General features: G+C 48.9%; 12 protein-coding genes across 12 annotated transcripts; 6 read left to right on the top strand and 6 right to left on the bottom strand.

Annotated features, from left to right (window-relative positions):
* Positions 1–849: 849 nt before the first annotated feature.
* Positions 850–6,146, bottom strand: Pdw03_5511 (Fps/Fes/Fer/CIP4 homology; the record flags this gene model as incomplete). Its single annotated transcript, XM_066101076.1, has 18 exons — positions 850–961; positions 1,037–1,107; positions 1,172–1,266; positions 1,335–1,478; positions 1,536–1,913; positions 1,965–2,040; positions 2,094–2,293; positions 2,361–2,967; positions 3,027–3,080; positions 3,165–3,344; positions 3,400–3,480; positions 3,809–4,017; positions 4,087–4,593; positions 4,646–4,911; positions 4,967–5,404; positions 5,457–5,777; positions 5,861–5,967; positions 6,069–6,146. The coding sequence occupies 18 exons, from the start codon at positions 6,144–6,146 to the stop codon at positions 850–852; spliced, it is 3,924 nt and encodes a 1,307-aa protein (XP_065958016.1).
* Positions 6,147–6,951: 805 nt separating this feature from the next.
* Positions 6,952–7,323, top strand: Pdw03_5510 (uncharacterized protein; the record flags this gene model as incomplete). Its single annotated transcript, XM_066101075.1, has 3 exons — positions 6,952–7,058; positions 7,111–7,234; positions 7,297–7,323. The coding sequence occupies 3 exons, from the start codon at positions 6,952–6,954 to the stop codon at positions 7,321–7,323; spliced, it is 258 nt and encodes an 85-aa protein (XP_065958015.1).
* Positions 7,324–8,527: 1,204 nt separating this feature from the next.
* On the top strand, positions 8,528–9,484 carry Pdw03_5509 (Small GTPase superfamily, Rab type; the record flags this gene model as incomplete). Its single annotated transcript, XM_014683322.1, has 6 exons — positions 8,528–8,560; positions 8,618–8,650; positions 8,731–8,789; positions 8,854–9,034; positions 9,111–9,343; positions 9,418–9,484. 6 exons carry the CDS (start codon positions 8,528–8,530, stop codon positions 9,482–9,484), a joined length of 606 nt encoding a protein of 201 aa, XP_014538808.1.
* Positions 9,485–10,049: 565 nt separating this feature from the next.
* Positions 10,050–12,609, bottom strand: Pdw03_5508 (RNA binding protein; the record flags this gene model as incomplete). Its single annotated transcript, XM_014683323.1, has 7 exons — positions 10,050–10,302; positions 10,414–10,642; positions 10,718–11,243; positions 11,586–11,755; positions 11,831–11,982; positions 12,048–12,225; positions 12,294–12,609. The coding sequence occupies 7 exons, from the start codon at positions 12,607–12,609 to the stop codon at positions 10,050–10,052; spliced, it is 1,824 nt and encodes a 607-aa protein (XP_014538809.1).
* A 318-nt stretch (positions 12,610–12,927) lies between these two features.
* On the top strand, positions 12,928–14,323 carry Pdw03_5507 (Histone-fold; the record flags this gene model as incomplete). The annotated part of the gene is made up of 5 exons (XM_066101074.1): positions 12,928–13,011; positions 13,073–13,322; positions 13,388–13,814; positions 13,877–14,211; positions 14,265–14,323. 5 exons carry the CDS (start codon positions 12,928–12,930, stop codon positions 14,321–14,323), a joined length of 1,155 nt encoding a protein of 384 aa, XP_065958014.1.
* A 28-nt stretch (positions 14,324–14,351) lies between these two features.
* On the bottom strand, positions 14,352–15,822 carry Pdw03_5506 (COX1 assembly protein Shy1, putative; the record flags this gene model as incomplete). The annotated part of the gene is made up of 6 exons (XM_014683325.2): positions 14,352–14,399; positions 14,457–14,529; positions 14,655–14,750; positions 14,812–14,917; positions 14,979–15,488; positions 15,582–15,822. The coding sequence occupies 6 exons, from the start codon at positions 15,820–15,822 to the stop codon at positions 14,352–14,354; spliced, it is 1,074 nt and encodes a 357-aa protein (XP_014538811.2).
* Positions 15,823–16,019: 197 nt separating this feature from the next.
* On the top strand, positions 16,020–17,522 carry Pdw03_5505 (UBX; the record flags this gene model as incomplete). Its single annotated transcript, XM_014683326.2, has 5 exons — positions 16,020–16,104; positions 16,166–16,218; positions 16,270–16,388; positions 16,450–17,422; positions 17,478–17,522. The coding sequence occupies 5 exons, from the start codon at positions 16,020–16,022 to the stop codon at positions 17,520–17,522; spliced, it is 1,275 nt and encodes a 424-aa protein (XP_014538812.2).
* A 385-nt stretch (positions 17,523–17,907) lies between these two features.
* Positions 17,908–18,565, bottom strand: Pdw03_5504 (CHCH domain protein; the record flags this gene model as incomplete). Its single annotated transcript, XM_014683327.1, has 3 exons — positions 17,908–17,940; positions 18,000–18,252; positions 18,351–18,565. The coding sequence occupies 3 exons, from the start codon at positions 18,563–18,565 to the stop codon at positions 17,908–17,910; spliced, it is 501 nt and encodes a 166-aa protein (XP_014538813.1).
* Positions 18,566–19,243: 678 nt separating this feature from the next.
* Pdw03_5503 (Exosome-associated family protein) lies at positions 19,244–20,065 on the bottom strand (the record flags this gene model as incomplete). The annotated part of the gene is made up of 3 exons (XM_014683328.1): positions 19,244–19,612; positions 19,667–19,833; positions 19,885–20,065. The coding sequence occupies 3 exons, from the start codon at positions 20,063–20,065 to the stop codon at positions 19,244–19,246; spliced, it is 717 nt and encodes a 238-aa protein (XP_014538814.1).
* Positions 20,066–20,415: 350 nt separating this feature from the next.
* Positions 20,416–21,732, top strand: Pdw03_5502 (2-dehydropantoate 2-reductase, putative; the record flags this gene model as incomplete). The annotated part of the gene is made up of 1 exon (XM_014683329.1): positions 20,416–21,732. The coding sequence occupies one exon, from the start codon at positions 20,416–20,418 to the stop codon at positions 21,730–21,732; it is 1,317 nt and encodes a 438-aa protein (XP_014538815.1).
* Positions 21,733–21,856: 124 nt separating this feature from the next.
* On the bottom strand, positions 21,857–23,439 carry Pdw03_5501 (Exosome-associated factor Rrp47/DNA strand repair C1D; the record flags this gene model as incomplete). Its single annotated transcript, XM_014683330.2, has 5 exons — positions 21,857–22,178; positions 22,275–22,389; positions 22,461–22,578; positions 22,638–23,228; positions 23,299–23,439. The coding sequence occupies 5 exons, from the start codon at positions 23,437–23,439 to the stop codon at positions 21,857–21,859; spliced, it is 1,287 nt and encodes a 428-aa protein (XP_014538816.2).
* Positions 23,440–23,836: 397 nt separating this feature from the next.
* Pdw03_5500 (Ubiquinone biosynthesis protein coq4, mitochondrial) lies at positions 23,837–24,764 on the top strand (the record flags this gene model as incomplete). Its single annotated transcript, XM_014683331.1, has 2 exons — positions 23,837–24,044; positions 24,115–24,764. The coding sequence occupies 2 exons, from the start codon at positions 23,837–23,839 to the stop codon at positions 24,762–24,764; spliced, it is 858 nt and encodes a 285-aa protein (XP_014538817.1).
* Positions 24,765–24,797: the final 33 nt, after the last annotated feature.

Here is a 24,797-nt window from a genome sequence, read left to right as displayed (position 1 = left end):
CGAGACTACATGTCTTCCAATGGCTTTTGACCTGCCTTCTTACCAAATCAGCAGCGAATGGGTTTGACACAGTATCTTTTATTTCCCTTACTTGTCTTACGTCTTGTTTAGCAACGCCTTATCTTGGGCCTAACCCTGAACCGAGGCTCGGGTCAGCTTCTTTCTGGTCTGTTTTCTTCCCTTGACGCGGGAAACCCCTGATATAGAAGCATTTACACCTCTCATGTACCATAGCCACCTGTTCTGATAAAATTCTACCTTTCCTTTGAGCCGTTACTTGTATAAATGAATATCAATGTCTCAGAGTGTCCTTCCACGATCTATCATCACTTCCCCTAACACGATGTGCTCTCAAGTTTCATACTTCATTGGAATCATTGCCTTGGTCCTTGAGCAAAAGCCCTTTAAAAAACGTGAAAGGGAGAATATCACAAAGAGTCATGCCAACTCGCTAATCTTGGGGCGTTTAATTGCGGGCAGTATATTGTGTCCTCATTAACAATCAATTGCCAAAAAGGCCAATGTGTGCCACATCTTAACCTTGCACCTTTGGTGACGATTATACGTTGTTCATGACCGGGTAAATTTAAAACTAAAATGACTAGGCAGTACATATGTATTTATGTGTACAGTCGGGCACAAAGGCACAAAATTAATGTGTAGCACAGGCATCACTCCGAGAAAATCCTGGGACACACAGGAACAAGAGGTGCGAATAGATAAAGAAGAGGTTCAGAAGAGCACTGGGAAGAGATGCATCAAGATCATCATACGAGGGTCCGCGGACCAACGCTCATGTTCACATAAACAAGACAAGAAAGATACTAGGAACGGACCGGGGCGAATGGATCAGTCATCGTCGAAGATCTGGAATGTGTTATTCAGGATCGTCTCGATGACACGAACTTGCCACCCAGCGTCGGCGATGCTGCCACCGGAATTGGCGCCCAAGAGGGTTGGTCTATACCGAGAATTAGCGGGTCTGTGTCTGGTGACATCTCTGTTTACATAGTATATGGGGATTGCAAGGACATACCCGAAACAAATGGCCAGATTTCCCGCGTTCATGCGGTTCTGGGTATAGTGTTCTTGGATCTTATTGAGATGCTGCAATGGACTGGATCAGTACATGGGTGGACACAAAGACTGCGGTTCATGTTGGGGATCATACCAAAATGATGGCCCGCAGAGTGGCATAGTGGGCATCAGGCAAACTATTAATCAGGGCATGCATCGAGTCTCGGCGCTGGATGTCATCGTCGAAGCCTGCGGTTTCATTGTCAGTTTCTCGACACAGGATGATCTACTCTCTCCATGATGTGAACACTACTTACGAGCAGCATCAACAAACTGTTGGTAGAACTGAGTGGTGAACAGAGGATCAGGTAGGTCTCGGAAGAATTGCTTCACAAGTCCTGCAACGCTGTTGACATCATGGTAAAAACTCTCCGGGTTTGTGAAGTCGACTTGCGATGAGTCTATTAATAGGTTTAGCAGGCCCACCCATATTTCCTCAGGTGTCTGATCAAGCTTACCATTGTCGAACAATGCTTTCATGTGACTGATGTGGTTGGCACTACCGGAGAGTCGATAGATGCCCTCCACATCCAGACCGAACAATTCAACCGCTTGGAAGCACTGGTACACAATGAAAGGAACTGCTGTTCCATCCCGGGCGTACAGGTCGTTTAGCGAAACACCGAACACTGGCCTCAGCGGAGGGAGATTTGATTGCAAATTCCTGTCCACTGGGGGAGGTCCTGCTATTGGGAGCGGGATCTTAGGTGCGGGTTCCGGAGCAGGCGGTCCTGAGACAAGGTAGAGAGGTGTGCTGGCTGGGGGCGGAGTGAAGGTGTTCTCAGCGGGATAAGGTGGTTGCGGTAATCGGTCACCGCTTTGCGGAGGTTGAAGCGCTGGGGAAGAGATATTAGTCGAGAAGAATGCCAGCGGCATGATTGACACACGCTTATTTTGGGTGCTTGGATGCGAAGGTGCCGCAGAAGCAGAAGTAGAAGAAACAGCCCCGGCACCACCTAGTGTCTAATCGATTTGTTAGTTATAGTGAAGCAATCGAGAGATAACGCTTGACTTACAGGGTGGCGCTCATATTTGACCTGTTCTGACGCCACGGCCCCAGGATTGCCTTCGTGGCTTAAAATAAACTCGTGGAGATCTCTCTGATTATCAACTTGGCGAATAACATCGGCAAGGCTCTTAGGTCCTGATGCCCCATCGGTCTTCAGAGGGTTGACGCAGAGACCTTGGCCTAGTAGCAGTTTCTCGTTGAAAGTAGCTGTAAACCATTAGCCGATGAACATTGAACAACAAAACCACCAGCGTGAAAATGGGATCGCATTCACCAAACTTCTGCTGTTGCAGGGTCAATCCCGAGTCGCACTCGGCTATTAACTGCTGAAGATTGTGTACAGCCTGAGGTCGGTGGGTAGACACCAGTTCCTGGCGCGCCGCCTGAGCAGCCTGAACTTTAGACCCATAGTCGGTATCCGCGTTCTGGACCTTGCGCAACAACTCCTCCTCGTGCTGCGCCGCAGACTTGTGGCCCTTAAGACCGAACTTTCCGCCCTGCTTGTCTCCCGTGCGAACACGGTCATACTGCTCCGCCAGTGACTCGTACTTAGCCTTTGCCTTCTCCGCCAGCGATTCTGCATCGACGACCTTCTTCTCCGCAGCTAAGCCGGTCTGTTTCCATTGCTTGCGGCCGCGCTCAATGTTGGCGGCGAGCTCATGCAGATCATCGGACATCTGGTGGAGGGAGACGGCGAATTGGAGGCCATGGTCGACCATTCGCTCCTGGATTCGGTGGATGTCCTTGTAGCTAGAACTGTATGTTCCTTGTCGGTTCTCGGAGCGTTGTGACGCATCGCTGATTACGCGGGACAGTTTTCTTAGCCCCTGAGCGTGCTCTTCTTCAAGGGACCCACGTTTTTTCAGGAAGGTTGAAAAATCCTAGTAGATACCGTGTCAGCGTTTACGATCGTTGTTGGAGTCCTCTTGCGACTACTAACCTTAGCGGAGGCCACGCTTTGCTTCAGCCGTGTCAGGAGTGTGGTTATGCCAATCTACTCTCGTAATTAATAAAACTTTTGCTTCTTGTTTTTTTTTAAAATTGTGCACATAGCGGAGAATTGTGTGTGCCGGCTCACATCTGAGTAGAGAACTTTATCCAGGCGGGCTTTCAGCTCATCTGAGATGGCCTCGTGGGTCGGCTGAGTCTGCTCGGCCCCGTGGCTAGGGGATGAGCGACCGGCGCTCGACGAAGGCGCATCGGAGAGCGTCGGTATCGCCGTGGATTCGCGAAGGGTGTGATCCGACATTAAAATGGCCTTGATTTGTGTGAATGTCTAGAAGGATGAAGTAGAGGGGAACGGAAAGCCTCACGGGCCACTTTATGTATTGTCGGTGGAGATGGTTTGGTGCCGATCCAAATGAGGTCAGTCCAGGAACAGGAAATGCTGTAGCCTGCCTTCAGGAGTTTCACTTGGGCTGAAAACGCTGTGGACCTATAGGAATTGTCTTTTAGCCTGGAGGTCTCTGGAATTGTTCTTGGGGTCAAGACGTAATGGCGAGTTCAGCCACACAAGTGGATCTTGGGCTTCACTTTGTGAAGTACTCCGTACGTTAGTCCTATACCCCGTACTCCGTACGGAGTAGTTTGTGCGTATTTATGTACATTACTTTATTTGTAATATGCAGTAAACATAACTTTTATTCTGGTATCGTCGCTGGGAATCAAATATCAACATTTATACAACAACACCCGCAATCGCAGTAATTGGCCTCATAAAACCGGAGGTGCGACGAAAGTGTCAGGAATGCCATCAAAGACCCAATTGAGTGAATCAAAGACTTCTGAGAAGCCAGATTCGCTGAAAAATGCTCCGCCTTCATCAAACTGAGCTGGCATAATCAGAGATTGATCCTCCAGGGAGCTATCCTGCTGCCGCGTCATGTGTCCTGCCGGACCTAGTATATCTTGGTTCGCCGCTATGGCAGCCGCTGTTTAAAAGACTATGTTAAAAACTAGGTGAACAAGTTTTACGGGGGGGAAAAGCAAAGGAATCTTACCTTGCATTTCTTCGAGGCTTTTGACCGGTCGGAACCGTTGTCGCCAACGCCAAACCGTGTCGTATACATGACTCATGCTCATCCGGCAGCGAACTTTGAGTTGTAGAGCATCTTCCTCGGCAGGCTCTAGGCTCGTGGCATTCCACATCTGAGCAAGAATGTCTGCAAGACGAATGGGACGGTCGTGATCCATGACACTGATTCGACGAATTGCTGAGATCGCACCGTTGAACAGTAGCTTACCGTGATTGAAATCGAGGTGACGACTGAAGCTGCTCTTCAACAACTTCATGAGAGCAAAAGCGGCCGACACAATCATTTGAAGAATGTAATTCGTGGAGTGTCCTATTAGTTCACCTGGCGATGTTTCGAGATCTAGTACTCGACCAAGAAAGGATGTTGTTGCAAGGAAAAGCTTAATCAGATCGTCATTTCGTACAGGGGAGCCTAAAAACATGAAGTACCGGAAGTGCAATTCTGCGGCTCGGAGGTGGATGGTGTTGATTGCTTGGTGCGAGTGTGAGCGGTGCCAGATTGGAATGATACGAAAATTACCTACCGGAGATTTTCCCGTCAAACTCGACATCCATGTCTCTGAGTTCACTTTCCAAAACCTGCACAACCACAAGCTTCTCGGCACTGATAAACTCCACCGGCTCGGGTTTACTGCTGTATAATGCCTTGGTCACCCGGTCGCAGAATTTTTCGATACGCAACCGAATGGCCAGGTCATCGGGAAGCCGGTAGTCGGCATCCCTCAAAGAGGCAGGCTCAAGGGCCCAGTCGTATATCGTGCTCGGCGGTTGACCGTAACCAGTCGCAACACTGCCCAATCCACAATCAGTCTGTGACAAACGCCTACATATGGAAAGGTACTCACTTTTGAGCCACGATGTTACAGATGACCCACGTATGTAGTCGATCCTTTAGAGCTTCCCCTTGAACTTCCATGCGGAATGTTGTGAACTCTTCCGCTTGAACCGGACGGTGTAGCCCAAGCTGCATGGCAATCTGCATCATCAAACCACTAAGCATAAAGGTTGCATCGGTGCGCTGACTGGTAGTCGGAAGAGGCCATGTACACAAAACACATAGGGCTTTGACCACCCGGTAGTCCTGTGGGACACTGGTGATCGTTGACCAAAGCAGCCTGCTAAATGGCCCGGACAGTGCGCTCAAGAGCCCAGGCTCATATTGAGACCGCCGACACGCCACACATATCATAGTCCACGCCAAGAGAGGGCATCGGTTGAGATACACCTCTGGGGGCTTGGGTGGATTCAAAAGAGGAAGAAAGGGGTGGTAATACGTAAAGTATCTATTCCAGATGTTAATTGTAGAAGCGGGTCAAAGAAATAGAGAGCGCATACTGTTCATATAATCGAAGGACTCGGGCTCTAGAGAGACAAATATCTTCCAGTCTCCACTGGCCCTCGTCCTGGGATATGATAGAACCATCCCTTTTCAAAGTCAAAGGAGTTGCTATAGATGAGTGGGGTTCAACCGGCACCGAAACAGGTCGAGATCGGTCAATCGCGGCCGAGTCACGGCGAGCAAAGACATCTTCTGAGCAACGGGACATCTCATCACCTCCATGAGACTCCTGGGGCTCTACGCCTTGCTCATGATCTGAGTTGGGTCCCAGGCGGCGGCGGAGATCTGCGATCTCTTTTTCCATTTCAGCATTGCGCCTGTGAAAAGGAGTCAATATGACGTGGTAGAGAAGAAAATAACAAATGACATGGGAAAAAAAAGCAATTCAAACACAATTTACCTTCTCTTGGAGATGCGCTTGAACGACTGTTCAACTTTGCAGTCTATCCCAAGCCTACGACAACGCGAACAAGCCGCAGCTGGCGTTTGAACAATATCGCATCTCAACTATCAAGGGTTGAGACATCAGCGCGATTGTCGGAGAACCGATACGGTCGGGGTTGGTTTGGGTAAAATTGCACAGCAGTTTCAGACATGCAAAGACTCACCTTTTGCTGCTTACATTCATTACAGGCTTTCCGGCTGCCACCTCGGCGCTTGCCTGTGGCAGGCGGAGCCTTCTCCATTTCGCACGATTCCGAACTTCTCTGCATGAAATTGATAACCGGGGGTGGCTGGGTTAGTGTGGGGGACCGAAAGTCGCTCGGCGGGATGGAGTAATGTGGCCCATCCGGTGCCAGTATGTTCCGATACCCCAAATCCATCGAGATCAGCCTGAGATCAGCCGGTATAAAGACCCACGAAACGTGAACGTATGCTCATGGGAGTCCATGCGCCGTAAATCGGAGGAATCGGCCCGCTGAAGGGGGATGTGGGGAGCCTGTCGGCTGATTGTGGACGATGATTTGCGGCAGATTTGATGGCGAGACGAATCTCGGCAGTTGCTGATTCAGCCACTGCCTGAGGCATCCATTGATGATGTAATTTCAATGATCCTTCGCCCCCGAGGCCACCTGGGCAGCAGCTTTGAAGTTGAACATGGTGCCAAATGTACAAGGATAATGATACCTTTCTCACACCCTGTTGATGATATGTAGCTAACTGCTATAACGAAGCATTGGAGACCTCAAATTGCATCTGGTCTTACCAGCAGATAAATTGTACCTGCATTCAACAAGAATACATCCATAGACGTGGTCTTTGACTTACTCCTCACGTCCAATTAAAGACATCTGTAGATATCATCGAAGAAACTAGAGTCATAGCCGATACATGAATAAATTAAAGCGGTGGTTATATACTCCGTACCTATATGTGGAATACGGAGCACATGTACGGAGTACTCCGTCCAGCATGTTTGGACTTCATGCCCCCACTTGCCATGGACCGAGGTCAATGTCCGGTTTACATGGATTATCTGATCCGCATTCAATGCATTTACATATTTCATTCGTCAACTCTGAACTAGTTCAACACCTGTCATTCCAAAGATCCGATCTGAGATACCCCAAACCCCTTCCATTTTTGACTTTGAAAAAGTGAGTGGGTCGACTGATTCCGCTACTTCAACCGTTGACAACTCAACTCCAGATCATGTCCGGAATCAACGTCACCGCAATTTTTCATTCCAAAGCCGGAGAAGTTTGAAGCAGTCAGCCTATACCCCATCCTCCTTGATAGCCCCCAATATCTCCCATACTGTGTTATCCCCCAGGTAAGTTTATCGCACAAGTCTTTGTTTTCTGGCTACTCTTGTAACCGATGTCATCCCCAAAGTGCAAGAACACGAACCGGACACACTGATCTACTACACATTTCCAATCAAGGAGCAGAATGCGATTGTGATGGTTGCAAGGTCAGTCAACCATTGAGGTATCGATAGAGGCCCTCATAGCTCCCCCACATGGAGAAGGCGGCCGTGCCTCGGCTTAATCTAATTCGCAAAAGCACCTTTGCCATGTTTTTTTTTTTTTTTTTCAACCTTCTGATCGGCTTCTACGAGGTATAAAAACCAGACAGCGATCCCAGACCCACGTCAAATCACCCTCTTTCCGACCCTTCACAAAAAAATTATCCACTGGGTTACCGCACCGGGCGGAGGTCAGGGCAGGTGGATTCCTGACTGGTTCGAGGGGCGTATCGCGGCTGTCGGTGGCTGTGACTCTGTTTGGCGTTACTCTTGGATCCTCAAATAAAAGAAATATATATAGCTGAGGTCCGGGGGTGGTATAGATATAAATAGGATGGATCATGCATAAGTACACTCCAACTCCAAAGTTTCCCATCATGATTCGATCTTTTTAAGTCGACGCCATGACCGGGTTCACTTGGGATCCAATTGTCATGCGATTGGTGCATGAGTGATGGCGGACCAAGAGATGAAGAATTCCGAATCTTCAAATTCATACGGAATGAAAGGATAAGGGGATACTGTTGTCAAAATGCAGTACAATACATACTACGCAAAGATCTTCCATCTCTATTTTAGATGCATTTTCAATATTTAGGAAATAAGTGGGTACAGTTGTATGGTTGAAAGGGTCTTTTGATCTCTTCAAATCTATTTCGTGACTTTTGACTTTTTAGGGGAACTAGTTTGATCGCTGTCCTTTTATATTTTTTTGGGAAGGGGATTTTTTTTTTTTTTTTTTTCCCTTCTCTCTTTCCTTTTCTTTCTCTCCCACCTCCCTCGACTTTTCTGTTTGTTTTGGTTTCTTAATTATTTTTTATTATTTTTTTTTATTATTTTTTTGGTGAGTCCGTTCTTTCATCTTTTCGTCTCCACATCTTTCCCACCCCCTCTTTTTCTCTAGCTCCAGCCTCCTAGCTTCTTTTCCTCCAAGTTATCCCCCTGAAGCTAAAGCTAATCTTCTGAAGATACCCTTGTTGCCATTGTGTCCTTCCACGTTATCGTTGTCGGAACCCCCTTATCGCCCACATCCCCCCTCCCCAAACAACTCCTGTTGAACTTCAGCTTGATTTGATTTGATTATAATTTTGTGACGATATGGCGACGGGTCCGGCTACTCAGTCACTGAAGGTGAGCATCTGAAATGACCGATAGTGATGCGCGGAATTTAATTGACAAGATTTGTAGTGTGTGGTGACTGGTGATGGTGCAGTTGGCAAAGTTAGTACATCCCCCAACACTCGATCCCTACTCCATCTCCTCTTGCGATACATGCTGACATCTAATTTCGGTTCTCCTAGACATGTCTTCTGATCTCGTACACAACGAATGCTTTCCCGGGTGAATACATCCCTACTGTGTTCGTATCCACTACCCCTCAATGCGAAACCGTGAATCCCGAACGGACATTGATTTCATTGCAGCTTTGACAACTACACGGCCAGTGTTATGGTTGACGGCCGGCCGATCAGCCTGGGACTGTGGGATACTGCTGGACAAGAGGATTACGATCGTTTGAGACCGTTATCTTACCCGCAAACCGACGTCTTTTTGATCTGCTTCTCCATCGTCAGCCCACCGTCATTTGATAACGTCAAAGCAAAGGTACGGATGAGCCGAGCAGACATAATAGACTTACCAGGGTCTTGCTGGTTCTATGCGACTAACCTGGTCCTTCTAGTGGTTCCCTGAGATCGAACACCACGCCCCAAATGTCCCCATCATCCTCGTCGGTACCAAGCTCGATCTGAGGGACGACCCCGCCACCACGCAAGCCCTTCACGCACGTAAGATGGAGACCGTCTCCTACGAACAAGCCCTAGCCGTGGCCAAGGAGATTCGCGCACATAAGTACCTTGAATGTTCGGCTCTGACACAACGCAACTTGAAGAGCGTGTTCGACGAAGCCATCCGGTGCGTGTTTGCTCTCTTCCCCGGAGTGACTATCTGTTCAAACCCTTGTTTTCTTCTAACGGTCTACATCACAGGGCCGTTCTCAACCCCCGTCCCACTACAAAATCCGGGAGGAAGGCAGCCAAATGCAATATCTTGTAGAGCACATTTGTTCGGCTTGACTCGTCTCCCCATGTTCTCGTATGCTATAATGAATAATATATAGTTAATACGGCGTCTGGGTAGTTAGGCCCTTTTTTTTTTTTTTTTTCTGCCGGCCTCTCAGTCGTTTTGTGATGAAATCCATTGACCGTGTTTCTGGGGGATATTTTCTGTCTTTGCCCTGTTGGCCCTTGTTCATAGTCGGTCCCAATCCATTCGCGATATCCTTGAATCCAAGATTATGACCTGGTCATTCTAAGCTATTCGAAGTTAAATGGATAGATATGCACCTGGACAGACGGGCAATTTGCTGGAAAAGAAGCACAGGAAAAAAAACAGATGAATTGGTATCTTCAAAACCAGGGAATAGAGACGTGAAGTAAATACTTTTTGGAACACGGAAGAAAATACTAGCCAAAATTGATGCTCCCGGGAATGCATGGCTATCCAAATGTCCAGCTGCCCGCAGATGCTCCGGACACCTTGCTGTGCACTATTCCGATCCACCAACCAGTCGAGACGGTTCAAAGCAAACCGTGGTAGTGAACCAGCAGCTTTCGTTGATTTAAACACGGCCTCTGCGGCTAGGATGCAGACCAGCCCACTGATCGTTGTCAGCGCTGACAGCGGTGTCAGCTGCACCGTCCATGCTAGCAGCGTTGGCACCAGAGCCGCCAGCCGGAGCTGCCGTCTTCTCGTGTTTTCTCTTGTCCTTCTGGATTTCCTTAGCCTGGCGCTGGCGCTCCTCATTGAGCTTCTCGTTCTTGGCCTGGATCTTGGCATTACGATGTTCGGACTTGGCGCCGCCACCGCCAGCACTGGAATTGGTAGTTAGTAAACGGGCATGGTTGCAATTGAATTTACTTGCAGGAGAAGATTTGGAAATTGTGATCATCTTCTCCAATTGGTTGGGGGATGGGAGAACTCACGTCAGCTCAACGTTCATGCGTCGGGGCGGGTACTTTCCGTCGTCGAAGGTGGAGTGGTGGTACAGCTTAAGGCAGGTCTTCATGCGGTCGTAGTTGTCAAACTCAATGAATGCAAAGCCACGGCACTTCTTGGGGTCTTCTTTCTTGGTTGCAACACGGATTGTGGCCGGGGGGTTCTTTTCGAAGTGCTTGCTCAAGGACTCGTGGTTGGCGGAGTAGGGAAGGTTGCCTGCAGATGCGATTGTCCTTTATTTAATCCTGTGTCTTCGGTTCGAGGGAGCCCATCTGGATCGGAATCACTTACCGACAAAGCAGATGAAGCGGGAGCTCTTCTGGGCCTGCTCGGCCTCCGCGGTAGGCTTTTCTTCGGTCTCAGCAACAGGCTCAGTCTTCTGCTTCTTCTCCTTCTTCTCCTTCTTCTTTTCCTTCTTCTCCTTCTGATCGGCGTCCACCTTCTCGGTAGGGGTCACGTCAACATCCATAGCATCTTCGGATGGAGCAGCAGCCTCCGCGTCGACCTCCTCGGCCTTGCGCTTCTCCTTCTTCTCCTTCTTCTCTTTCTTCTCCTTCTTCTCCTTCTTCTCCTTTTTATCAGACTTCTCTTTTTTGTCGACCCTCTCCTTCTTCTCAGACTTGTCCTTCTTCTTCTCCTTCACCTCTTCGAGCGCCGGGGCAGCAATTTTGGCGGGAGCGACAATCTGGGGCTCCTCTTGCGCCTTACGCTTCTCCTTCTTCTCCTTCTTGTCCTTCTTCTCCTTTTTCATCTTCTTGCCCTCGGGCTCGACCACCTCATCCTGCACGAGCTTGCGCTTATCGCCCATTGGGTTGGTCTGTGTGGGGTCAATGGTGGGATTGGAGAGAAAACAAGACGAGTAAAAGTCTTGGGATGTATAAAAAAAATAAGAAAAGAGCTGGAGAAAGTTTGCTGCACAATGAGACTCAAGTTCCAAAAAAAAGTCGGGCGGAAAGAAAAGTGAAATTTAATTTTTGCCGTATCTCGGGAGGCGGTGAACAGTGTCCGATAAGGCAGGCCTTGCATTTTTATAGTTCGCAATGGATAACAAAGTACCAACCACACTACACAACTGTATTAATACTTTCATTCGAGTTTGCATATACTCATATCGTATACCAGTATAATGGTTCGAGATCAGCATGTTATATTAGAATACCAAGATCTTCACACCCTTCTTCGCCCCATAGCGCTCAAGCAGTTCCGGCCGAGTAAGCAGCTTCAACAGCGGCATATGCGTGTCCTTCATGTCAAAGATGCCTCGCTGCTTCTGGTCAATGTGTGATCCATCAATGACGATGCGCTCCAGCTCCTCCAGGTTGAGAGTTCCTACAAGATCAATTATCAGCTTCTGCATGTATTACGAAGTGAAGCAATCTGTAGACAGCAATCGGGTAAACTCACCAGACTCGATCAAATCAGAGATTCTAGTTGGGGTTCCAGCCCCGATACCAGACCGGGCACGTTGAAGAAACTGCTTTGCTTCCTCCAGCTTGATGTGCTTCGCGAACAGCTTTCCTACAATGCTATCCTTGGTTTGGAATGAACGTAGTGCCCTAGTAACATCAATTGTCTGCCCTAAGTTCGTATCATGCCAGAGGTTTGAAGGTTGCCCACTTACCGTACAACATCAGCAGCTCGCAGAGCAGCACCCGAAATGACTAGTGTATGAGGAGTGCCGTTCTTCTCAGACGACTTCGACAGGTCAACACCCTTGGGACTGAACGACTTGAGAAATTCGGGGAGTTGCTCTAGCTTTCGAGTAGAGGTGAAGGAAGAGGTATCGAGGAATGCGGAATCTATAGATTGATCAGTGTCTAGAGCACCCCTCGACTTTGACCGACAGAAGAATAGAAATTCAACAAACCTGGAATCGAAAGGTCACTCAGTTCAACAGCGGAAAGCTCCTTATCGTGCCTTTTGGCCTTCTGAGCAAAGTGATCGCCCAACAACCGGCCGTCCATCTTGCCAATCGACTCGTCAATGCCATCTTTGCGCGTTGACTGGTTCTCATCGTGTTCAGCTTGTTTCTTCTTGTTCTTCTTCTGCTTCTTCTTGCTTGATCCCTCTACGGGTGTGCCTGCCTCGGGCTTTTCTTGCTTGGGAGCAGCGTCGTCGGCTTGCCTCTTGCGCTTGTTTTGGAGTTTGTTGGAAAGTCCTTTGGGGGCGTTTGTGTCAGCCATTGTACCGATAGCAAGCATGAACTTGGAAAAAAATCTTCCGGGTATTTCAATCTTCAACTAGCAAATGCAAGTCGTATCGAGAAGACTTGACTGCACAAAAAAAACCCGGCTGATTCAGCCATTCTTATCGATAAGTACGGGCCAATCATGCACTGGCCCGCAATTGTTGTTTCTGACGCGACAGGCAAACACCAACGTTGACCTTGTAATTCACTTGTTCGCCCAGTTTTTCTGAATTTTTTGGTTGTGGTGATCACATATGTGGTCTAAGATATCTTAAATGATATAGCTGTGCTTTCTTGTAAGAAAAACCAAGCTATGTCTACTTCTACCCCAAACGCGCGTGGCCATCGGTCACCATTTGGAACCGCTACCCCATCTGGGGATACAACATTGAGCGGAGTAAGTTATCCAATACCTTTTGCTAGGTTTAAAAATTGCTAAATGTATCATTTCACTACAGCTCCAACGCCTTCCTAGCCATACACGCTACCCTCTCACACCAAGTCGACTTGTTACCGCAGCCACGCCGGGGACTCAACGGTCTGCCTCTCGATACACGCCACGCGCTCGAGGTTTGGGTGCACCAGAAACACCATATGGACTTCGTGCCCGACAACAACGAGCGGCTAATACCCCTGGTCGGGATCGCCGAAAAAGCGGACGAATGCAGCGGGAGACTACATTCGATATTCTCAGAAACCTGGGTAGAGGTAAGAGCTTCGCCACATGTCACTGGACATGAAGAACTGTACTGAATTATTTGGGCCGGCCTTAGCACTTGCCACTGTATCTCAGCCTATCCGTTCCTCGCCGCAGGAGAAACCGGAGCCTATCGAAGAGCCGGTCGATGAATTTGAACAGCTTGATAATGAGCCAGAAATCGAGCGACCGCGGTTATCCTTGCCTATTCAGGAGTCTGAGGAAGAAGGCGAAGAAGCGAGTCCTGAAATGCAACCCCCGAGGATGTCTTTTGCCTTGGTAGAAGAGGACATGGATATGACTTATCAGTCTGTCGAATATCCTCGCGATGCCAGCATCAGAGACAGGGACCGGCTATCAATGATGAGCCGAGCTACCGGCAGAATCAGTGGAGATTTTGACGAGACACGATTAGAGAGCGATGATGCAGATGAAACTGGGATAGTGGGCGAAGATGATGAGGCAGAGGATACATTGATGAGTGGGGGTGACTTTGATCGAGGGTTGGTATACAAGATTTGGATTGTTTACATATGTGACAAATCTTGGCTAATTTCACAAATAGGGGAGAGACGGAGGATCTAGGCCGCTTCCATTTTGACCTCAACTTCCCATCTCCTGCGGCTGCTACGCTTGAGGATCCCACTGGCGGAGATATGAACGACATGGAGGATTTTGAGCTGTCCAACGCAGAGCCACCCCCAGCTGCATCAGACGATGATGATGACGACGACGACGTTGGAGCTGATTTTGGTTTCGGACTCGACTTCCCACCCGCAGCATCCCCAAGTGAGAGCCCTGGGATTGTTGGAGGCGGATTGCGAGATGAAGCTATCCCAGCCCAAGGCAAGCAAAAGAAGATTTCACGATATGGAATTCCTGTCCCAAACTTGCCTGCAGGTGTGGTAAAAAAGCTAGCAACTCGCTTCGCACGTTCGGGGGCTGGATCAAAGGTAAAAATCAACAAGGCCACGCTGGCCGCCATCGAGCAGGCGTCCTCTTGGTACTTTGAGCAGGCGAGCCAAGATTTGGCTGCGTATTCAAAGCATGCAGGACGGAAGACTATTGATGAGAGCGATGTCACCACACTGCTAAAAAGGTCAGTTTACTCGTAAGTCAACCATCTCATGAGAGGAATTGCTGACTTGTTCCAGGCAACGCCATATCAACAACTCCACGACAGTGTTTTCCCTCGCCCAGAAGCATTTACCCAAAGAACTTCAGCAAGATATGAGATTGGCCATGCCTCCATGAATATCCAGGATAAAACTCTGCTTGAAAAGTAACGCTTTCAACGCCAGTGAATTATGCTAAGGTAAAGTTGGAATCCCGCTACCGATTACCAGTTTCGGTTCTGGCGAACTCGGCGCAGTGCCTCGTTGGGGTTCTTCCGAATAACCATCCACATCATGATGGTCGTAGCCAAAGACAGGCCGTACCTATTAAGCATTAGCGACAATCTCAAGTCAGAAGAAAAAGCACGCAATGGATCCAACCTACCAAGTGAAGATATATTGAGAATGGTTGTTTCTCAAATTCAACTCTGCGGCGCGGCCAATCGGGATTCCCTTGGCCTCACGATCATATGATTCGATGAGGTCAGGCACTGAATACGCAAATCATCGTTAGCCATGCACTAGCAGGATAATCTAATTTAGCCTCCTCACCCATTGTCTGCTCAATCCAAACAGGCTGGCTCCCGCTCTTCTCTGCCATCTGATTTATGTCAGGGAAGTAGAATTTTCCCTCCTCCGGTTTGTTATCCGGTGTAAACATGTTTTTCTTCCATGGCTCTCGTAACAAACCCTCCACGGTCACCTCTTCTTCCAGTACACCTAAAGGCCGGTCTTTCTGATCCTTCAGTTTTCTTGAGATCCAACCCCGATTCACAAGTACGGTGCTTTGTCCCTCTCGCTCGAGGGGAGTCACCACGATGAACCCGTCCTCTCCTTCGTTCATGCGGGGTCCAACCAGCATTTCTTTGTCATGGCGGAAACGGCCGGTAGCGTACACGCGGCGGTAGTCGAACTCTGAAATTGCATCCGGGTCAATTCGGGGCGGCAGTGGCAGAGGAGGCTTCACGAGACGGTCCTCAAATTTGGCCATCAGTTTGGTTTTCCAGTCCAGGCGCTGCACCTGCCATGTTCCCAGAATGAACGAGATGATAGGAATCAGAGCTATAATTACGTAGAACAATAGGTTAGCAATGATCACTTAGCCACCAAAAAATAGTATTCTCGAAAAAATGTAGCATTGGACATCTGACATACCCAAAATGATCAGACCAGGTCCATGTTTCTTATTGACGCGGACAAGCTTCGCTGGGTGGTCTACAACGTTCAGACCATCGGCCAGCTGGCGTGATTGCGAGAAATAGCGGAATTGTGATAGGCGGTATTTGGCGCGGATGGAATCGATCTTCGATGGTACACGAGGATTCCGAAAACCCCGAGTCGGCGGTGTCCAGACCCTCGCCGGTGCCTTCTGCAAAACAGAGAAGATTGACCGCATTTCGATGGTTTAGAAATTTTGAAGAGCAAGTTGAGGTTTGCACGGGGCTAAAGAGTTGGAGTTTCTTCCAAGGTTGCTGCAAATGCGACGGAATTTCAGGATCGGGGGTTGCCGTGACCGCCCACGCTTCTCCAATCTATACTTGTCTCTCCGCACCGGCCTTTCCATTTCCTTCAAGTCTTTACCGGAATGCGATCATGACACTTTTCTACAACGGATCCCTTCAGGAGGGCATTGCTGCTGCGGTGAGAGATGCTAAAGCAGTTGCTTGCTTTGTTAGAGGTCGCTGATGTTCTCCCCGCATCGAATAACATGTTGCTGATCTTGGGGCTTGAACGTACAGATGATGAAGAGTTAAGTTCTCAATGGGAGGTCACTTATTTCGGCGATGATGGGGTACAGCCACTCGCTACACTTGAACTTCTGACGGTATCTGACTCCCTGTAGGTTGCGCAAGCACTCAACGCCAAAGCAGTTGTATTGCGCTTGTCAGCGGGGTCACAGGAAGCTGGATTCCTGGCCTCTTTCTGTCCGATCTCAAAATTCCCGACTGTTGTCCTCATTAAGTGCGTTTAATTGTTCAACGCCTATGGGCAACTCGGTGTTGGTTTGCTGACTTCATTCCAGGAATGGCACGCTGAAGGAATACATCGGGCCAGATATCCCCAAAGATGACTTCCGCAGTCGATTGATTGCAGCTTTGGAAGATGAACAGAAACCCAGTCCTGTGCAGCAACTACAAAGCAATGACACTCCTGCCGCTCCGACTAATTATACGCCGGTGTCAGTGGCGCCTCAACCCCAACCTGGGGTGCCATCCAATGCCAGCAAATCCACAAAGCAAACAAGTGAAATTACAGTCAAGAAACAATCATCGATTGAACAAATGCCCGTGAAAGCTGCAGAACCTGCAAAGCCAGCAGGCTCTATGTCTCAAAAGCCCTTATCATTCAAAGCTGGCAATAAAGACATTAAAGGCAAAGCACCCATGGGGTCTAAGAAGCCCACCGACAAAGTTGTGGTAAAGAACGAACCGCAAGAGCCAAAACCTAGAGTCCCTCGAGGACCTCCAAACGAGTACCGGCTACAAGTACGCCTGTTTGATGGAAGCTCCGTGCGGTCTAGCTTTGCACCCACTCAGAGCATCCGAAACGATGTACGGGCTTGGCTTGATCAGAAGATGGAAGGCGACAACCGACCGTACAACCTCAAACATATCTTAACCCCCCTCCCCAGTGAAAATCTTTCCGTCACTCAAGAGTCGCAAACTCTCCAAGACTTAGGTCTTGGTTCCACCGCAAACCTGGTTATGGTACCCGTATCAACGTACACGGAGGCCTATTCGGCAGCGGGTAGCTTTCCCGTTCGTGGTTTCTCTGCCATCTACAATCTGGCCTCTTCTGCTGCCAGCACTGCAACGGGACTTGTGGGTTCATTCCTTAGATATGGCTCAACCGCACAGGCAAGCGGTGCAATCACTCCTTCAGCCTCTCCGGCTACTGGCAATTCTCAACGTCCTAGGACCACTGGACCCAATATTCAGACGCTTAGAGATCAGCAAGGTGGACGTGGGAATAGTCAGCTCTACAATGGGAATCAGGTATGTGATGTTAAGTGGGATTATCCTTTTCAGGTTTGGCTAAGATCTTTCTCAGTTGAATTTCGAGCCACGAAAGAAACAGGATGACAAGGACAAATAAGTCCTAGCGGTGTTGTTTCGGTGTTGTTGCATTATTTATGGCGCTCATGGATCGGATTAGCCCACAACGCTCTGTACTATGGCACTCTGGCTATTGTTTCACTTTCTGGTTACGGTAAAGTCTGCAGTCAAAATAACCACCCGAGAACCGTTTACTGCACATGTAAGGAGTTCGTTAAATTCATGCATTCAAATTCTTCATCCGGTAGTCAAGCATTGATTCCCTTATCGAGGAGAGATGGTATAAAAGTACAAAGAGGGGATATGGAAATGGCTATGCAAAAGAAAGATTTGGCTATGAACGACCAAGCCCATAACCCCCATCACATATTACAAAAAAAGTATTTGTCTTTCTGGCCACCAAGGGTCAAATTGGTATCAAACCCTTAGTAGGGCTTGGCGGCAGCCTGGCAAGCTTTCTGCAGGACATCAGCAAATGTTTAAAAAAGCAGAGCAAAACAGAAAAGTGTAAACATACCAGCTGATCAAGGTACCAACCGCAAATGCTCAAGTTACCCTGGTTCTCATCCATGCAAGTGCGGAAGTTGCGGACATCAACCTCACAGGCAGGATTTTCGTACGAGGTCTGCGCAGCGTTGCTCTGGTAGAGGCCGTTGTCCATAGCCTGGGACTGAGCAGGGGGAACCTGCTGGGCCTCGGCAGGGGCGCTAGAGCCACCGCTGAAGAAGCCACCGATGGCGTGCCCGATGGAAGAGCCGACAGCAACACCACTGTATCGAAACAACAGTAAGCACAACTTCCGGAAAAGTCGATCCTAATGCCGGATTTTTATCGGGGAACGAAGCACAAAGCCGGGTTTGGAACTTACGCTGCGGTTGAGGCCATCTGGCCGAACAGTCCAGGGCCGGCGCTCTGCTGCTGCATGGGAGGAGCCTGCTGGGCCTGTGGGGGTTGAGCGGCAGTCGAGTGAGGCTGCGACTGCTGCTGCGAGGGAGCAGCCGCGGGTCGAGCAGGAGCGGCGGTAGGGCGTCTGGGAGCGCTACGCGCAGGGGTGGGAGCGGCACGGCGTTGTTGACGAGGCATTTTGATGATTGTTTGTGGGTTTTTTTTGGATGAGTGTAGAGGGAGGTGAGGAAATTCAAGTTGAGATAGGTATAAGTGCTGGTGGAGGAAGAAGAAGCTAGAAGATGAGTAAGTTCGGCCACTGAGGCAAACTCCGATGCAAACCTTGGAGATTTGTGGACGTTGATTGGTGTATTGCTGTCACGTGGATCGGACATTGCGGTCCCGGTTGCCCGGCTCGGAGTCAGGAACGGAGTTACTACGGGACTAACTAGCATGTGCTATTAAAAGCGCTAAAGTGGATGTGCACAAATTGTGTCATGGGAAGTAGCAGTCGGTTTCATCTACTAGCCTGTGCATAGAGTGTATCACGGGGCTTGTTGTAGCTCCCATTGCGGAAGGGTATCTTGATTCATGGAGACATCCAAGTCTCGTACCTGCACGGTAGTACATAGAGCCACCCATTGTGGTCTCGAGATGGCCGAGACATCCATCTAAATAGAATCTCATGGCCGAACAGGCTTGGCAAAGCGATGATTAGATTCGACAATGCATGTAGTGTCGACAGTCGACAGAGGTTTTGGTATTGATAACGCATAGCCAATGCTATGCATCGAGACCGCCCAGCAGTCCGTCCTTAGCATTCGAGGCGCAAGGCAGTTCGTACTTAGTTCCCATCAAAATCGGGGTGCAAGGCGATCATTGGGCCTTTCGGGCCTTCCGAGCCTCCTCCTTTTTCAGCCGTCGCTCCTTCTTCTCTTCTTTCATTGTCGCCTTGCTGATTTTCCTCTCCTTTTTTGACTTGCTGATTTCTGATTTGTGGTCTCCCTTGGATTTTTTTTTGCTATCTTTCTCGGCCTTTCCGGGGTGAGTTGTATCAACCTGGGGCTCTGCTGTTGTTGCATTTTCCACGCCCCCTTCAGAGTCATCAGAGTCAGAGTCGTTATTGGATTGCGCTTTCGAAGCCTCAATACTCTTGCGGGCGAGCATGGCTGCTTTGAACTGAGCACGGGCTCGCTCTTTGGCCTGCTTTTCTGCCCGTTCCAAGTCATACTTGTCATTGCCAGACTGGGTAAATTGGTCAGCAGCCATTACAATACAATAGAACAGTTCAACACTTACAAGGCCATGCTTGATGAATCTACCAGCAGCTGCCTTATCAAGAGTCATAGGGCGCTCCTCAGGTTCAGTCTCCAGTACCTTGATCTTTTCAAAGTACTGCTTCACGCGGGTCAGTTCCCGGAACACCGGGTGCTGCTTCGCATTCACGCCATGAAGCCGCAGATAAGCTGAGAAGTTGATTAGCATAAGCAAATCTGCAATCCTGTAGTGTGACGTACAGAAGATTAGTGATTCTAATGTGTAGGTGATCAACACGTGAAGTTTTGCTTTGTCCATAACAGGTAGTTTATTTGAACTTTTGAGGATGGTTCTGGCCAAAAGAGGCTGAAGCACATCTTCCAAATCATCAACATTATCGTCCAGCTGCTCAAGCAGCGGTAGTAGGTATGTTGGGTCCATTGCGGTGAGATACAGGATGTGGTGTAGAAGAGAGATTGCTGGATCTAAGAAAAAAAATAGGACGGGTTCAACTTGGCGGTGAAAAAGGGCGGTGTGGATTCTGGACCGATCATCATCTGCGCAACTGAGATCGCCGAGAACTCGCGCACATCCAACAATTGCTTGATTGTTTAAAATAAGGTCTTGATGGACACAACAGTGGCTGGGCTCTTACCTATTTGACATTGCCCATGACATAAAAATTGATAGCTAAACCAACACATGCTTCTGACGTCCTCCCATCACCAGACACATACTTGCAACTCAACTCAATCGGATATCCCGGGGAGCTTTTTCTCAACACTTTCAGAATGCAGTCTACATTTTGGTCTCGCTCTTCATGGCGGACTGGTATTCCTGGTGCCTGTTTTCGGTCCCGATTCCAGGTCTATGGTGGGCCAAGTACACGATTCATCTCAACATGGAAGGAAGAGTTGCATGAGGTCAACCATGATACAAAAGCCCTTCTGTCAGGAAGAGTGCACATCCTCGGAATGGGTAATCTAGGTTGTTTCTTTGCTCACTCTTTAGCCACGAGACGGTCACCGCCTCCAATCACAATCTGCTTGCACAATGACTATCTCTACCAGGCCTTTGTTCGGAAAAGGGGACAAATTTCTGTCAGCACCCATGGCCTTGATGATGTCAGAACAGGATTTGATGTTGAAACAGTGGATGAAGAGGGAAGATGGTACACAATGCCGCCTGTTGACAACCGGCCCTCGCCATTCAATTCTGAGTCTCCGCCAGATAATGGTCCCATTGAATGCCTAATCATTTGCACCAAGGCGCATCACACGGAGCTTGCCATTAAAGATATTAGTCACCGCCTGACGAAAGACTCGACTATCTGTCTTGTCCATAATGGCATGGGAGTACTCGACTCCATCAATCAAAATGTTTTCCCCGATCCTAACAATCGACCACATTACATCCAGGCAGTCTTCAGCCATGGTCTGGGTAGGAACGACTCGTTCAAAATTTCACATTTGGGAGTTGGGACCACAATCCTTAGCCCGGTTGGAGATCCCAGCATCCCTCCCACGACGCCAGAAGCTGACCATACGTGGGCGCCATCCACAAAATATCTTCTACGCCTGTTGACTCTCACTCCGCCCTTGGTCGCCGTGGCTGATACGCCAGCGGGTCTATTACAATATCAACTTGAGAAATTGGCAGTGAACTGCGTGATCAATCCTCTGACTGCCCTGAGCGACTGCACCAATGGTGAAATCCTCTATTCGTTTAGTTTCACCCGTGTCATGCGGCTGCTACTCTTTGAGATTTCTGCTGTGATTTGTGCTCTTCCTGAACTGCAAGGTATCCCGGGGATCGAAGATCGCTTCTCTCCAGAACGCCTGCGTCGTTTGGTCGTCAATATCGCGAGCAACACGGCCAAGAACCACAGCTCGATGCAGCAAGACATCAACCAGAGGAGATTGACAGAGATTGAATACTTCAACGGATGGATTGTGCGTCGCGGTGAAGAACTGGGTATCAAATGCGCACTCAACTACATGATCAAGCATTTGGTCGCTGCCAAAGCAGCTACCCATCGGAGCCGAGAAGCTGGCGCTATTCCCCTCGATCTCGACAATGTCATCTCTACCAATGAACCTCCCATTTAAGAGCTCTGGACTTCCTTCTACTCTGTCAAATTCTTACTCTACCCTGGCTCCTTGTCATATCTCTCTGTGTGTGAGCAGGTCAAAAGATTCAACAATAATAATCGAAATTACTTGCGGGGCATCTCTATATAGAGACAGTTTTGGCCGCACGGTCGCAGAGATCCTTGATCTGCCTCCATCGTCTCAGCAGCATCTCTGCTTTGGGACGATGTGCTTTGACTGTGGCATCGAGTTCCATGGCCTTCTGCAGCACCGTTACAGTTGCATCTGCTTCTGCGGCATATGTCAAAATCCACCTCTTGATGGTGGCCTCGGATCGGCTCTCATCCAAGCCTTGTGATTGGCCTTCAAGAACATGGTTCCGCCAATCCTCTTCCTTCATATAACTCAGGCATGCAGCGACCTCTGTGCGGTAACAGGGTCCATGGGGAGTGACTTGGTAGTTACTAGCGCTGTGTCAGCGGAGGAATGTAAATATAGATTGCGTATATTCGCGTGGAAATGCGCACTGTCATGTGAAAACATCAAATCAAGCTACATACCCATAATACTGATTCAGCCACAACTCCTCTTGCTGCCCGGCGGAATGGATGTCCCGGAAAATTATATCATCAAGATAGATCGAATCCGATTCATTCACATCAAGGAAGAAGCCATCTAAAGAGAAGGGAGGGACGAAGTCAGCACGTCAAAGAGAAAAAGAGAACAAGAGAACAAGACTTTCTCACATTCTGCTAGTAAAGTGTCATTCGGGTGACTGCCATAGTTCATGAATACTTCATCACCCTCCTCATAATCTTTCGTAGCGCGAAATTCATACGTATTCGCATCAAATTTAACATCCCGCTATTTCCATCTATATGTTAGCTCGGTTAATAAAGGATTAAACGAGGACGAGGACGTACAGCAACATCCGCATGATTGAAGTAATCAGCAAAAGGCACCAGCCCCATCGCATCGTTGGGGTCTTCCGGTGTTTCCTGTCCCTCGCCAAGCCAGTAGAAACTCCTGGTGTTCACAATCAGCCAGTAGTATGAGAATTTCTCCCAGTTGGTATCAGGGAAGGCAGAAATGACGTCCGTCCATGCTTTGCGTATGCGCTGGGCCTGCTGCGAAAGAATATTTTGGTAGTCTGAGCTGTATTTCCTCGTCTTTGGGCCTGGCTGAAGACTATTCCAGTGCCCTGAAATTGACGCCGGAAGAAGACTTGGCTGCTCCGAGTCAGTCAAGGCGTCCTCTCTACTGCTGGGCAACTGCGGCCCTCCCAGGGCGGTTGGCCAGAGGATCGGCATGCTGTCTTCGAAGTCTTTTCGGCTGGGCCATGACTTGCGCCATAGCTCGTATTCTGACAGTTCATCTTGTTCACCGTGCGTAAGGTATGCTGCTAGAAGTGCGTGTACAGCAATGTCTTCTGGGAGTTTGTCGATGAAGGTAGAAGGGATATCTTCAACCCTAAGCATCAACCGTGTCGGCACTTGGAGTACAATTTCTCCTTTCTGAACAGATACTCAGCGAATAAGTATTCATATACAACTGAGGAGTAAACATAGATTTGGGAGTTCATACTTTGATGCTCCGGGTGGCCATCATTCCCAGACCACGTCCTTGGAACCGGGCTGGGGTCACCGAGTTGGTATTTATGCCATTGGAGGTTGCCCATTCAGTAAAGGACTGATGCTCTTCTCCGGGCCACCATGCTGGCTTCATTATGGATGGCTTCTGTGCTTCTCGGAAGACTTTGAGATGCTTAATTTTGTCAGCTTATACTACGAGATAGGGATTGATTTGGAGAGATATACATTTGTTAGAACACACCTTCAGAGGGGCCTCTTCGATTAGTTTCTGTTCTCTCAAGCCAAAAATCTTAACAACGAAATTTTTATCAGTCTCAATGAGCGTCGATGTGTATCTCGAGGTGTGTCTGAAATTCACTGTACACTGTGGAGCACAGGGTTATCGGCGATAAACGGCGTTATCGTGAATTACGGCAGAGCACAACTGCCACTTGTGCTGTTCCTGCCGATCTGATAATCATACCACTTCTACTTTCATTTCAGCTTTCGGCCCGGACCATGCACAAGCTCCTCTGGTTTTGGGATTCATAATGTCAGTACTTGGGAGACGTGGGGCAATTGAACTTCGAGTTTTTGCTGCCAGCTCAAACCTATCAGCTGCAAGCGCTCTGCGGCCCTTTTCCGTTCTGAATCGCCCACCACCAAACTACCCTGGCCATGTTCCATTGACTACTTTTGAACGCGGGGCTCTTGCTCTAGGATCGGCAATTGGATCCCTCATCAACCCTAGAAGAGCGGGTGCGTGGACATAATTTCCTACAGAACTAGTATAGAATCTCGAATCACCATCTAACATGGAACTCTATAGATCTCATTGCAGCCTTAGGCGAAGCCACTGCGACACCATTTTTTATATACCGACTACGCGATGCCATGCTCTCGGATCCAACAGGGCGCCGCATTCTCCGCGATCGCCCTCGAATCACATCCCAAACCCTCAAAATGAGCCATCTCCGCACGCTCCCTGAGAATTCCGTCGGCCGGACATACGCCAAATGGCTAGACCGCGAGGGCGTATCCCCCGACACGCGAGATAACGTTAAGTACATCGACAACGAAGAATGTGCATATGTCATGCAACGATACCGCGAATGCCACGACTTCTATCACGCAGTAACGGGTCTACCGATCTTTGTAGAGGGCGAGCTGGCTCTCAAGGCACTGGAGTTCCTGAACACACTTCTGCCCATGACGGGGCTGAGTCTATTCGCCTTTGTGCGGATGAAGCCCGCTGAGAAAGAGCGGTTCCTCTCGTTACATCTCCCGTGGGCTATTCGCAGCGGGCTGGGGAGCAAGGAATTTATCAATGTTTATTGGGAGGAGGTGTTGGAGAAGGATGTGGACGAGCTTAGAGCTGAACTGAATATCGAGCGTCCGCCGGATCTGAGAGAGATTCGGAAGATGATTCGGCAGCAGCAAAAACGGGAAAAAGAGAGGCAGCAGCAAGCTTTGAACTGAGCTGGATTGCGTCCTGCCGGAGCGAAGGCTCTC

This window comes from Penicillium digitatum, chromosome 6 (genome assembly GCF_016767815.1).
Source record: "Penicillium digitatum chromosome 6, complete sequence".
NCBI classification, from domain to species: domain Eukaryota; kingdom Fungi; phylum Ascomycota; class Eurotiomycetes; order Eurotiales; family Aspergillaceae; genus Penicillium; species Penicillium digitatum.
The sequence above is the reverse complement of the archived record's forward strand: the minus strand, read 5'-3'. Positions and strand labels throughout refer to the sequence as shown.